Genomic DNA, 13,618 nt, shown 5'->3' with positions numbered 1-13,618 from the left:
GTGATCCATGCAACCAAATGTGCCTTTAGTCATTTCTTCAGTTTGTTTATTCTGAGTCAGCCCATCTTCCTTCTTTCCTTTCTTTCTCTCTTGCTTCCTCATTTTTCTTCCTTTCCCCTGTTTGTCCAGCCAGGTAGTCAACTGGTCACAACATCCTGAGCCACAGTGGGGTGCCAGCCTGGGACAGGCACTCCTGTCTGGGGCTACAGAGATGGGTCAACCTTGGTCCCTGCTCTTGAGGTGCTGAAGGCTTGGTTGGGGGCTAGAAGAGCCTGCCTGGCCACCTGCATCCCTAGGAAAAGATTCCACGTCAGACCAAGGGCTGGCCTGGCCACCTCTGCTGGGCTGGGGTCTGCGGGACAGGGACCCACTGTGTGGGGTGCCCAAAGGACTCTGGGCTTGGGACTGGTGGGGCCTCAAGGAGCTGAGTTGCCCACAGGCTGGTGGTAAACAGCAGCCACAAAAAAACAGTGAAACAGTAAACAGTACCCTGGCGAGGCAGCCTGTGACCCGGGCCACCTCCCCACTCCAAAATAAACTCCAAGAAAACAGTGCCGTCCAGGGCTCAGCGATGTCTGAAATTTGGGGAAATTCCCTGCCAACCAGGACTGATTTCCCTGGCCCGGTGGCTAATCCTCCTCCTGCAGAAGCACGAGCATAGAGCAGGGTGAGGCTGGGGTTTAACACCAGGAGATCTGGGTTCAAATCCTGCCTCTGCGTCTTGCTAGCCTGAGACAAGCCGCTGCCTTTCTCTGAGCCTCGGTTTCCAAATCTGTAGCATGGGGGAGGCAGGTCGCCCATTCAGTCTGAGAGCTGAATGGAATAATGCACAGGAGGTGCGATTTCAGAGAGAGCCCGGCTTCATGGGCAGACCTGGGTTCAAATCCGGATTCTGCCGCTTGCTAGCTGTGGATCTTAGACAAGAACTTAAACTCTCTGCGTCTCAGGTTCCTCATCTGTGAAATGGGGTAACAATTCCCACCTGTTGGAGGACAGTGCCTGCACATGGTGAGCAATCCATTAATGGGCGCTGTTATTATTAGGAAATGTCCAGTGAAACTGAAGTGTGACACATGTCAAGGGTGTCATTAGAGTGATTATCTCTATAGCGACCAAGGCCAAACATGTCTGCCTGCCTCTTAGCTCCCTCCACCCCTGGCCCAGCCCCACCTGCCTCCCAGCCTGGCCACCCAAAGCCTGATGACAGAGCAGCAGGAGGATAGGGGATGACGAAGCTGACAGCTGATCACAGGTGGACGGGGCCCCTCCCCACCACTCCTAGGGGCAGGGCGCCCTGCTCAGTGGCAACACACCCAGCCCAGCCAACTCACTGCCCAGCCCTGTGGCAGTTTCGGGGAGGAAGGAGCGCCTGAAGGGTGGGGAAGTCCTCCGATGCCCCCAACATTCAGCCTGCTGACCGTGGCCCGGGACGAGCTTGGCACAGGAGTCAGGGTCTGGGCCCTGCCTCTCTGCAGGGGGCCCTGACTCCCGCTCCGGCTGCCTCTTGGGGCCACAGTGAGGTTCCAAGGGGGCTGACAGTGCTATCTCCCGTCATGGGATGACGTCACGACCTGCTTTGGCGAGGGCGTGAAACTCAAAGACTTCTGCCCTCTGTTCCTTTGAGCTTTGACGAAAACACTCAGTCTAGGATCTGGGGAGGCCCTTGTGCCCATTTTTAAAAGATTTCAATTCTGGCTGCTAACAAGGGTGGGAAATCAGGTGACAGTGAGTTTCCAAGTCAGTTCTCTATTTATTCCTCCACTATCCAGGTCTGTTTAACCCTCAGCCTCACCCCCAGCACCAGCTCCCTAACCCAACCTTGCCCTCCATGCCAGGAAGGACTGTGGGACCCCTAAAGCACCCCCCTCTCTCTTGCCTCCATACCTTGCATATGCTATTCCTTCGGTTTGGAACACCCTTCCCTTCCTCCATCTGACAGGGTCTCACTTCTTCCTCAAGACTGGCCTCTCTTCTCAGAAGGGTTTCCTGACCCCCTAACCCGGGGAAGGAGCCTTCTGTCCTACGCCCATCCCACTGCCGGTCCCTCCCTCCACTGTAGCTCTCGTCACACCGTGGTCCTGCCTGTCTCCCATTTGAGGCCAAGGGCTTCTCAAGGTAGGGACTTTGTCTTGAACGGTTCAGGGTCCCCAGGCCCTTGGGCACAGAGGGGCCATCAGTGTTGGTTAAAGAATAGGAACCACTCACACATGGCACCAGCCAGACCCTGCTCCAAGCACTTCATAGATGGAAGTTTCCATTACTTTCCCCAGATTATGCCCCAGCCAGAGGGGAGGCAGGCAGTGACCCACCTGCAGCGAAACTTCCTGGTGCTGGCTAGGGGCAGGCGGGCCAGGCCTGGCAGTGCCACCACTGACCCATAAGGGCGTGCCCGGGTCACTCCCTTCCCACCTGGCCTGAAACACCTGGAGGGAGGACTGTGGTATGCTCTGTCTCCAGAGCCCTGGGGGAAATGCACTTTCATTCATTCATTCATTCACCAATGCTCAGTGCCCCACCTATACTGGGTCCCCAGGACCCAGTCCCTGTCCCCACCAAGCCCGTAGGTGAGCATGGCAGACCCCCACCTCTCTCCTCCCAGGGGAAGTGAGCCAGGTGCCTCCTCTTTCCCTGTCCACCGCCCCCCCCCCACCCCCACACACTGTCACTGTCCAGCTACTTGTCTTCTCCCCATCAGATCACGGTGCCCTCCTGAGGACAGAGGCTGAGTCTGGGTGCCCCCTCCTGTGGCCTCGGCGCCTGCACCCAGGAGGTGCTCAATAAATGTTTCTTTAGCGGCTGAATGGCACGGGAGGGGAAGGGTCCGAGCCCGGCCGCCCCGCCCGGCCGCCGGAATCCCGGCTCGCCTCTCACCTGGGCCCGGCCGCCCGCCCCGGCGCGCCCTCCCGGCTCGACTTCCTCCCGCCGCCCCGCCCCTTCCACATTCCTGCCCCGCCGGGCCTCCCCGGCCCCGCTCCGGCCCCGCGCCCGCCGCCCGCCGACCCCGCTCCGGCCCCGCTGCGGCCCCGCGATGAGGGCGGCCCAGGCGGCGGCCGAGGAGGCGCCGCCAGGAGTGCGGTCGGTCAAGGTGGTCCTGGTGGGCGACGGCGGCTGCGGGAAGACGTCGCTGTTGATGGTCTTCGCCGAAGGGGCCTTCCCCGAGGTGAGTGCCAGCGCTCCAGCACGGCGCCCAGGGCCTGCGCGCATCCCCGCCGGGGCGCCCCGTGCGCCCCGTGCGCCCCGTCCGTCCCGTCCGTGCCAGAGCTGCCGAGGCTGTGCGCCCGCCCCGGCCTCCCCAGGGGTCTCCCAGCAGGACACGAGCTCAAAGAGAGTTCTCCCTCTGCCAGCGGGGTGGGGGGAGGTGAAGGCCTCAATATCATCTGTGAAGTGGCAAGAATGGCACCTACCTGGGAGAGGTGTCACAGGGGCTGACTTAGGCCACCTGGTACGAGGCAGGTCCTAAGGGAGGACTTGGTGGCCCAGCGTGGCTAAGAGGGACTGACGACTCTGGAGCCAGACTGCCTGTGTTCGATTCATGGCTTTGCCACTTCCAGCTGTGTGCCCTTGGGCAAGTCCCCTACCTTCTCTGTGCCTGTTTCCTTACCTGTGTAATAGGAATAATGATGGCGCCCACCTCCCAGGGTCACTGTGAGGAGTGAGTTAGTACAGGTCAAGGGCTCAGCTTCGAGCCTGCAATAGGAAGGACTGGTGGCACACGTCTTTCTTGGGAAACATCGTCTCCCAGATCTTGCCCCTATAGTGGACATCCCGTGGGCTCTGCTTTGGAGGGCAGGAGCACACCAGACCCCAGTCAGACAGCTGGGTGGCATCTTGGCTCTCGTCTAATGGACTGTGTGGCCCTCGGTACATTGCTTAGCCTCTCTGAGCCCCCGTTTCCTCACACAACCTCATGGGGAGGAGGGACCCTAGGGTGGTGGTGAGATGGAATTAGGGTAAGGCTGAGAGACGAGCCCAAGTGGTACCTGGCACGTCCTTGATGCTTTGGGCACATTGACTGTCAGTCCTTCACTAGATGCGCCCTGACTGTCCACGCGGACTCCCCAAGCGCCAGGCAGGGGCTGGCCCACCCACCGTGCCACCTCTCAGCCCCGTTCTCCTGGGAGTCCGTGGGGTTGCTTCCAGCATCTCTTCTCCCTCCTGCCTATCCCCGCATCCTCCAAACCCCTGGGGTTGCGCAGGCCCTGGGGAGTCTGATGGGAGAGGCAGGAGGGGCTGGCCTAGGAACAGTGTCGGGCCTTTCTTTCCACTGTGGCAGCACTGAGCTGACTCTTGTGTGGTTTATGGTGCTGACATCACCTCCTCTGGCTGGTCACATTTTTTTTAAGTTGGAGGGGGATGTGTTTCTGGGCCCCTGGATGCTGCCCGTGGGAACCCAACAATTAGGGCACAGTGAGGAGAGCACCACAGAGGGTCCAGGCCGGCTGGGGCCCAGGAGAGGGGCTGGCAGGGGTGGCGCCTCATCACCCCTGTCCTGGGCTCTGAGACATCCTTGATGGTGAAACCCATCCGATTTCAGAGAGGTTACAATGTGGAAAGGGGCATCTTGCAGTTGACGAAATGCGTGTGTTGAAGGGCACACAGGCTGGCCAGGGGAAGGAGGGCGTGCTTGTCACCAGGCGAATAGACCCGGCCTTGTCTAGGTGCCTCCCCCGTTTGGGGACCGTGATTCTCCGAGATCCCTCTGCCTCTCTTTGTTTAAAAGAAACACAAGGTCCAAGAGCGGGAAAGGCCTTTATTTTACAGTTGGGAAAACTGAGGCCAGAGACACAGAGCCTTACCTTGCGGAACTGGGCCCAGCAGTGGCAGACCAGGTGTAGAACCCAGGTCTCCCCACCCCGGACCAGGGCACTCTCCACAGGCCTCAGTTCTCTGCTGTTGGACCAGCCTGCGCCTGTTCCTGCCCCTGGACTCCTCCTCCTGGCAGCCCTCCACACCCGGGAGCCAGCAGCTAGAAGACTTGGGGTCCTGTCTTCCAGGCCTCCTGCTGCAGCAGAAAGCAGAGAGGAGGCTGCAATTTGGAGGGGCCTCGGTGACCCTTGTCTGGCTGTCGCCCAACCACGGGTTCAGGGCAGGGGGAGCAGAGAAGGGAGAGCTCCCAAGGCAGCGGGGAACTCCAGGCTGGGCGCCAGCCTCTGCCCAGTCCTGGCTGGCATTTGGGGCAGCAACCATTCCCACAGGGCCAAAGCCCAGGGGCCCACAGAAGGGTGGGGATGGGAGGGGGCAGGGAGCACCAGCTGTGCCTTCCAGAACCAGCTGAGTCCCTCCTGGTCCGCACAGGGACTCCCGTGGGGGTGCTGCCAGGGGAAACCCCTGACTCTCCTCTCTTGAGCTATTTCCCCTGTCCTGCCATGATCCATCCGTCTGTCTGGGAGATCCATGAGGGCAGACCCAAGCCGGCGTCATTTCTGCCCTGGTCTAGCTCAGGCCCAGCCCTGCTTTTTAGCCGAGGACAGCTCAACAGATAAGATTAGGTGCTTATTTGCTCCATAGGCAGAGAGTCATCCTGCCTGGGGGTCAAAGAACAGGAGAGAAGGTATAGACGGAGTCCGCAGGATGGCGGTCCAGGGCAGGGGGCAGGGCTGTGACAATTACAAGCTGGAGGTGCAACCCACCCCCACACCCGGGAATGGGGCTTTTCCGCCCACTCCTGGCACCAGAGGCTAGAGATGGTGACCTCAGGAGAGGCAGGTGGCAGGGGACAGAGCCTGGCCCCCGGAGCCACAAAGACCTGGCTCCGTCCTTAGCCAGCTGTCCAGTGTGTCACTTCCCCTCTCTATCCTCCTCAGGAAAATGGAGATAGAACTGACTTTCCAAGGTTGCAAGGATCAGAGGCAGTGTAGGTAAAGGGCCAGGCATGCTAGCTCCCTAGAGAGTATGGGTGACTGTGGCATCTCCACAGGCATTTGCAAGGTCCTGACACGTGTCCTCCAAGAGCTGCCCTGTACCTCAGATCAGGACGGTTGCTGCGCAGGTGCGTGGGTGACCAAGCTGGGACCTTGGCAAGTGTCCGTGCCCTCCCCAGTGACAGGCTGGGGAGGGGCTGGGGCCAGGGGTGCCACCTAGAGGGACAGACAGCCGCCGGTGTGGACACTGCCCTGGCAGCCAGATTTCTAAGCGCGGGCATTTATGCTGGGCCTCCCCTGCCAGCCGGTCTTCTTATGACACTGTGAAGGACGCTCTTATCTAACCAGTGAGAAGACTGGCCCAAGGGCACACAGCTGGTGAGCACCAGACCGGTCCTAAGCCAGGCACATCTGATTCCAAAGCCAGTGCTCCTAGCCACCATGTCACACTGTCCCCCACCAGGCAAAGGGCCTGAGGGGAGGGGCCCTGGACAGGCAGGGGGCCCCTGAGGAGGTGGCTGGAGCCTTTGTCTGTTCCTATTAGTAGAAAGACTGACAGGTGGCTAGAATCGAGGGTGGGTTGAACGCCTACCCCAGGGCCACCCTCGACTTTTCCATCTGTCCCAGCTTACCACTCTGGAACCTTCCTTTCTTCTCACTCTCCCCCTGAAGCCTCCCGAGTTCCCTGGAAGACCACACTGACCCACGGTGGAGGGGCTGCCCCTCCCAGTGGCCAGGGCCCGACTCAGGCAGGCAGACAGGCTCAAAGTCCCCCTGAGTCATGGGCAGGTGGGGGCTCCATCGGGCATAGGAAGGGCTAAAGACAGGGTCCCCTCAAGCTGTGGTCCCACTGACCAGCCCTGAGCAGGTGAGCAAGGCCTGGCGACTCAAGATGCAGCGGGTCCAGCGTACACCTGGGGGCAAAAGGCTTGTGTTGTGGCAGAGTCTGGAAAACCTCCTCGCCTGTTGCTCAGACCCCATCCGTAAAAGCTCCCACTCTTATTCCTGCATTTGTGTTCAAAACCCGTCCTGCTGCCATTCATCCAGCCTTTATGGAGAGGGAGCAAGCTCAGGCCGAGCGGGCACTGGGGTGGAGGGACCTCTGGCCTGGATGAGCTCCTCCTGAAGCCAGACAGGGCGAGCAAGGGAGGCAGAAACAGTGCAGGGGCTGTGGGAGGGCATCCAGAAAGGCATCCTGGGGGAGGTGGCATTGGGCAGGGGTCTTGGTTGGATTGTGAGAGGCTGAGAGGTGAAGGAGGGACCCCAAAAAGCTACGTGCTCCCCAGGGCAGACACCAAGTCTTGTTTATTACTTGCTCCCCAGTGTCCAGAACCAGACCTAGAAAAGGTGCTAATGTTTACTGAATGAATATATGAATGAATGAATGAATGAACTTACCTAGAGAAGGTGTTAATGTTTATTGAATGAATATATGAGTGAATGAATGAATGAATGAATGAATCTACTTAGAGAAGGTGCTAATGTTTACTGAATGAATGAATGAATGCATGAGCCAACGAATGTAGGTTAATGTCATTCCGGGAGGAGGGGACAGCATGAAGGAAAGCTCAGAAATGGGGCAGTTCCCCATCCAGGGGGACAAAGATAAAAATAACAGTAGCTGGCACGTGTAGAGAGCTTATTCTGTGCCAGGCCCCATGCACAGAGCACCTCACGGAGTCCTTACAGTCACACGCCGTGGCAGGTGCTCTCAATGCTCCCACTTTCCAGTCGAGGAGGCCGGGGACGTTCGGTACCCTGCCGGGGCACACAGCTAGGAAGTGGCAGCTCTGGGCCGCGGCAGCTCTGGGCCACGACACCACCAGCCAACGACTTCCCAGAGACCAGTACACTCTACTGACTCCCAGAGGGGCGGCGCCATGGGCCTGGGCAGCCTGGGGCCACCTCCCTTCAGCTGCCATCTTCACGGCCTCTCCCTGCCCCCTCCTTCCTAGAACTACGCCCCCACGGTGTTTGAGCGGCTCACCGTTACCTTGCAGATGAAGGGCAAACCCGTGCACCTCCAAATCTGGGACACGGCAGGTGGGTGTGCAGGGCTGGGGGCGGGGCGTGGTGGAGGAGGGGCCCCAGATGCTCAGGAACCAAGCCCCACTCCCTTCCTTCTGGACCAGGGAGGCCAACGAATCTCCCAGGAACAGGTGTTGGCCGAGATTAGGGGCCTTCCCCCGGGAGCCTGAACCCTCCCTGCTCCTGCGCCTGCTGCCTCCCCCAACCCAGGGCAGCCCACTGTGTCCTGGAGATCAGCGGAGTCCAGAGCTCTTTGCTCTAGAGGGTGGGCTGTTCTGGCCTCCTAAGTAGCCCCCCTGGCTTCAGCTTCTGGAAGATCTGCCTGACCTTGCCCTCTGCCCTCCACCTCCTGACCTTGCCCACACGAAAGTTAGAGTCAAATCTACGCTGGAGCTGAAAGCTAACCTCAGGGAACCCTAGCAGCCCCTCACCTTGGGTGGGCTAAGCTGTCTTTGCCGGGGTCCCGCCTGCCTCTTTCTCCTCACCCCTCAAGCCCAGGGCAAAGCAGGCTTCAGAGTAATGGCCTCAGTCCTCCAGGCCTGGCCTCTGCCGTGCCTGCCACTTTCCATAACAAAGCTCTCTCAGCAGGGGGGGTCTCATCCAGACCAGAGATGGCACGTACCATGGGCAGGCCAAGTGACTTCTGCCCTGAGGGGGACATTCACATGGAATGACCACTCAAGTGCCAAGTTTGTGTCGGACCCTGAGGGGCCCAATGAGCCCCTGATCAAGACTCCTCATCTGGTGGGATGACCTCCCCGATGTTGGAGGGTGCCGACATGGGCAGGCGATCTGGAAGGAGTGACCATCCCCCCTCTGCCCAGGGCAAGTCGACTATGACCGCCTGCGGCCCCTGTTCTACCCTGACGCCAGTGTCCTGCTCCTCTGTTTCGATGTCACCAGCCCATACAGCTTTGACAACATCTCCAACCGGGTAGGTACTGGGCGGGCAGGGAGAGACAGCCCCCATAGCCTGGTCACTCTGCTCTGTCCCTACCCTTGACCCAGCAGACTGTCAGAGCGAGGCAGGCCCTGGATGACATCGAGTCCAATGCCTTTGGCATATATATTGGGAAACTGAGGCCCAGAGCGGGACAGCAACTTGACCAGGGTCCCATGGGAATTTGGTGGGATCTGGCCTCTGACTCCCAGTCCAGTGCTTCCTGACTGCTCTGTACTGCAGATTCAGAAGGCTGTGGCTCTTTCCACTGTGACCCTGCCTGAGAATGCTGGGCGACCCAGAGACCCCTGCATCTCCCCAGCCTGGGCCTGCCCAAGGTCGCATGAACCCTCTGCTTCCAGCAGCTTCCAGCAGCTCTCAGCCCCCAACGGCATGACTGCTGGCTCTCAGCGGCCTCCCAGGGCGCCCCCCAGTTCTGTCAGGGATGCGGTCCCTCGGGTTCCTCTGCTCCTGCCGCCTCCAGCCGTGGCACAGCCCCTCCCCCACTGCTGCCAGGGCCTCTGTGCAGTGGCCTGCTCCAGGGTTCCTGAGAGCAAGCCGTGACGGCATTAGTAATAATAACCAGAGCATTCATGGAGGACTCACCGCGAGCCGGGCACTGTTCTGGGCACTGAACACATATTTACTCATCTTACCCGCTAACCCCCTTATGGAGAGGATACCATTATTACCCCAGGTTGGATCACTTGCTCCAGGATACACATCTATTAGAGTGCTAACACGGAGATTTGAACCAGGAAGTCGTGCAAAAGTATTGCCGGAGTACCCCTCTGTGCCAGGGACTGTTCCAGGCACCAGGACCGGGCAGGATGGTGGTGGTGGGACGGGGGTGCTAGCAGAGGGGGTGGTGAGAGGTGGGTGGATTCTGGATCTATTTTGAAGGCAGAGCCATCAGGATTTGCAGATGGATTGGATGGGGGTGGGAGAGAGACATTTTGACCAGAGCAACTGGAAGGGGGGATTTGCCATTTCCCAAGAGGAGAAGGAGCAAGCTGGGTGTAGGGAGGGGGGAGAGGGGGCGCCTGTTGGACATCCCAGTGGAGGTGGCAGGCAGGGAGGCATCTGGGTCTGCAGTTCCCGGGAGAGGGCCGGGCCGGGCTGGGCAGATCCGTTTAGGAGCTGCTGGTGGGGAAGAACCTGGACTTGGGAGGGTTGGGGGGGGGGGTCACCTGGAGGGCAAGAGCAGCCAGAGGAGAGAGAGCCCACAGCTTGAGCCCCAGGATGGCATGGGGTGGGGAGACTCCAGGGGGGCTGAGGGGAGCGATCCCCGGTGTCAGGGCTCAGGTAGGATGAGGGCTAAGGAGTCACTGTTGGATTTAGCAAGATGGAGTCACAGAGGAGACCCTTTTCAAGGGCAGTTTTTGGAGGGGTGGGGTGTGGGGAGTCTGCCCAGGACCCCACATGGACCCCATCTGGCTCCAGGAGCCAGGCAGTTTGATGCCGGGTTTTCCTGAAACTGAGCTGGCACGCGCTCCTGGAGATAGAAAGCCCCTGTCTCTGGACTCCAGGCCCCCTGGTTGTAGTCCAGGCTGAAATAACCAGGCCCCGGAGGCTCACATTCCAGAGAGCAGCTGACACGGGAAAGGAGTGCTCCCTCCAACAGGCCAACAGCTGCTGCAACCATTTTGTGAGCTGCTTTATTTTTAAAGGATCACTTATTTCCTTATATATCTTACCCAGCTGGGGAGGTGGACATGGGAACCCTCACCTTGCAGAGGCAGGATTCTAGAACAAGGGGGAGCAGGGCTCTGGGCCCAACCCCCTGGGCTCAAATCCTGCCACTTCCAGTTGTGTGACCAAGGCCAAGTTATGTAGCCTCTCTGAGCCTCAGTTACTGCATCTGTACAATGGGATTGATGATAGCACTTGCTTCACAAGGACTTGGGTGATGGATGGCTTCACATGGGTAGGCTTAGAGCCTGGCACGGCATAGTTCTCCCTAAACGTTGGCTGTGCTTATTGTTGTGGCGTCTGCCTGGGGAGCAGGAGAGGGGCCGTGGCCCATTCTCCCCATCTGCTGCCGAGAGGGATGGAGGCTCACACGCACACCCTCGCCCCCACCCTCCCCACAGTGGTACCCCGAGGTGAATCACTTCTGCAAGGAGGTACCCATCATCCTCGTGGGCTGCAAGACTGACCTACGCAAGGACAAGTCGCTGGTGAAGAAGCTGCGGAAAAATAAGTTGGAGCCCGTGACCTACCACAGGGTAGGAAACCCAGCCCAGGGGTGGGGGGGTGCCAGGAGAGGGAACCTGTGGGATGCGCTGATCCAGCCCAGCCTCTCAGCTGCACGCTCAGGGTGTGAATCAGGGTAGGGGTTGTCTGGGAGGTGGTCGTGGGTCGGGAACTGCCAGTGCGTGGAAGTGGTACCTAGAATACTCCGGAAGTTTCCACTTGTGGAATGGAGGGCGAGTGGTGTGCACGGCAGATAGTCCTCCCCACCCACAGATGGGGGACCTGAGGCCCAGAGGGGACCCCCAGCTCTTCAGTCTGCAGGCCCCTTTCTGCTACAGGCCTGGCTCAGGCTGGGAAGTTCATTAGTTGGCGCCTTGAGAGGCAGAGACCCAGCCCAGAGCTGAGGCAGGAAACCCAAAGAAGCCATGGATGCACTTGGCCAAGCCAAGGGGCAAGAGATGTGGGTGCCCTGGAAAAATGCACCTCTTGTCCTGGAGACGCCCTAAGATGGCCAAGAGGGCTGTGGGGAGGCTGGATGTGAGCCCTCCCAGGGTTCGCCACCCTATGCCTCACGGCAGCCCTGTCCACTCTCCCCATTAGGGCCAGGAGATGGCAAGGTCCGTGGGCGCGGTGGCCTACCTCGAGTGCTCAGCTCTGCTCCACGAAAACGTCCACGCCGTCTTCCAGGAGGCGGCCAAGGTGGCCCTCAGCAGCCGCAGTCGCAACCTCTGGCGGCGTATCACCCGGAGCTTTTGTGTGGTGACCTGATGGCTTGGGGCCCTCCCTGCCCTAACCGCCCTAGCCGCATAGGAAGCCCAGTTGGCTGGCTGGACTGGGTCCCCAGGCTGTGACCTCCGCTGTGCACCTTAAACCGATGGGCACCACCAAGGCCTGGCCCCCAACCCTGGGGCTGGGATCCCTGGACTAGAGCGAAACCCCTCTGAGGCCTGAGGAAGGGGGTTCCTGGGCCCACCCACCCCACAATGGCTGGTCCTGGAGACCCCTGGAATCACCAATAGACAGACTCCCAGCTCCCAGCCTTGGACCACACATCCTGGGGTGGCCTGTGCAGCCTGGCGCCACCTTGTGGCTGTTCCCAGGGCTGCACCTTCAGGACCCGGTTCCTAGGACCCTCGGGCCAGAGCTCACACCCTGCCCCTTTCCCCCTCCTCCTGCCCCTCCCAGTGGTAATTAACAACTAAAGTGACATCACTTGTCAGTCTTGCCATGCCTCTTGTTTCGAAATGCCTTTACACACGTGTTTCATGGTGGATAAGAGCCCAGCCCACGGAGATGCCAGAGTGGAACTACCTGGATCCAAACTCGGGTTTATCGCTTCAGGACCTCGGTCAAGTTACTGCAACCCCGCGGGCCTCAGTGTCCTCATCTGTGAAATGAGACCAATCACAGCTGATGTCATGGAGCTTTTGGATGAGTAAGAGTGTGATGAGACACAGGCAAAGAGCTTGGCAGGGGCCTGACACACAGTAATTGCTCACAAAAGATTCACAGCTATTCCTTGTGTGATAATAAATACAATTGATAATAGTGTATGCATGTAATATATGTCATACAGTCGATAATATTGGATTAGGGTTCTCCAGAGAAACAGAACCGATAGATTAGAGAGAAAGAGAGAGAGAGGAATTGGCTCACACGATTGTGGGGGCTGGCAAGTCCAAAACCTGTAGGGTAGCCTGGAGGTTCAGATGAGTCAATCTTGCAGTCTTTTTTTTGTTAAAGATTGGCACCTGCGCTAACATCTGTTGCCAATCTTTTTTTCTTCTTCTTCTTCTCCCCAAAGCCCCCTGGTACATAGTTGTATATTCTAGTTGTGAGTGCCTCTGGTTGTGCTGTATGGGACCCCACCTCAACATGGCCTGATGAGTGGTGCCGTCTCTGCACCCAAGATCTGAACCAGCAAAAACCCGGGCCCGCTGAAGCGGAGCACGTGAACTTAACCACTCGGCCATGGGGCCGGCCCCGAGGTTGCAGTCTTGAGTCTGAATTCTGCAGGGCAGCAGGCTGGAGACAGGCAGGATTTCTGTGTTGCTGACTTGAGGCAGCTTGCTTTCTTCATCAGGAAACCTCAGTCTTTTCTCTTAAGGCCTTCAACTGATCGGATGAGGCCCACCCACATAGAATCAGACAGAACACCCACCCCCTCAGTTTCATTAGAAACAGCTCCAGGGGAGGGAACACTTCCTCCAGGTGAGACTCATGGCTCAGGTTACAGAGCTGAGCTGAAGCAGGTGGAATGATGTTAGGGGCCTGCTGGGAAACCCCACCTGGATTATAGGCTCCACTCTGGGGTTTTAGTATAAGCTGCTCAGGAATGGGAAACTTTTCCCGGCCTACATTTCTAGCCTGATTGCTCCTCCCCCAAGCACACCCCATGCCCAGAATGTTCTTCCCTTTTCTTCCCTTTCCTACCAGCCCCCAAGCCCAGTGAGCTAAGTCCAGCTCAGATATCTCTCCTCTCTGGTTTCTTAAAATGTGTGTTCCTGGAGCCCTTGGTAGCTGTGTTGCTATGATGCGTTTCACACTGCCGTCTTCCACATCTGTCTTCTTGCACAAGACCTCAGCTTCCTTG

The 13,618-nt window shown here is 58.8% G+C and overlaps 1 protein-coding gene across 1 annotated transcript; it reads left to right on the top strand.

Annotated features, from left to right (window-relative positions):
• Window positions 1-2,942: 2,942 nt before the first annotated feature.
• RHOD (ras homolog family member D) lies at window positions 2,943-12,576 on the top strand. The gene is made up of 5 exons (XM_046644852.1): window positions 2,943-3,160; window positions 7,817-7,904; window positions 8,714-8,823; window positions 10,923-11,057; window positions 11,626-12,576. The coding sequence occupies exons 1-5, from the start codon at window positions 3,029-3,031 to the stop codon at window positions 11,791-11,793; spliced, it is 633 nt and encodes a 210-aa protein (XP_046500808.1). The 5' UTR covers window positions 2,943-3,028; the 3' UTR covers window positions 11,794-12,576.
• The last annotated feature ends 1,042 nt before the right edge of the window (window positions 12,577-13,618 follow it).

Source organism: Equus quagga, chromosome 17 (assembly GCF_021613505.1).
Source record: "Equus quagga isolate Etosha38 chromosome 17, UCLA_HA_Equagga_1.0, whole genome shotgun sequence".
In the NCBI taxonomy this organism is placed as follows: Eukaryota; Metazoa; Chordata; class Mammalia; order Perissodactyla; family Equidae; genus Equus; species Equus quagga.
Note: the sequence above shows the minus strand (reverse complement) of the source record. Positions and strands in the feature narration are given on the sequence as shown.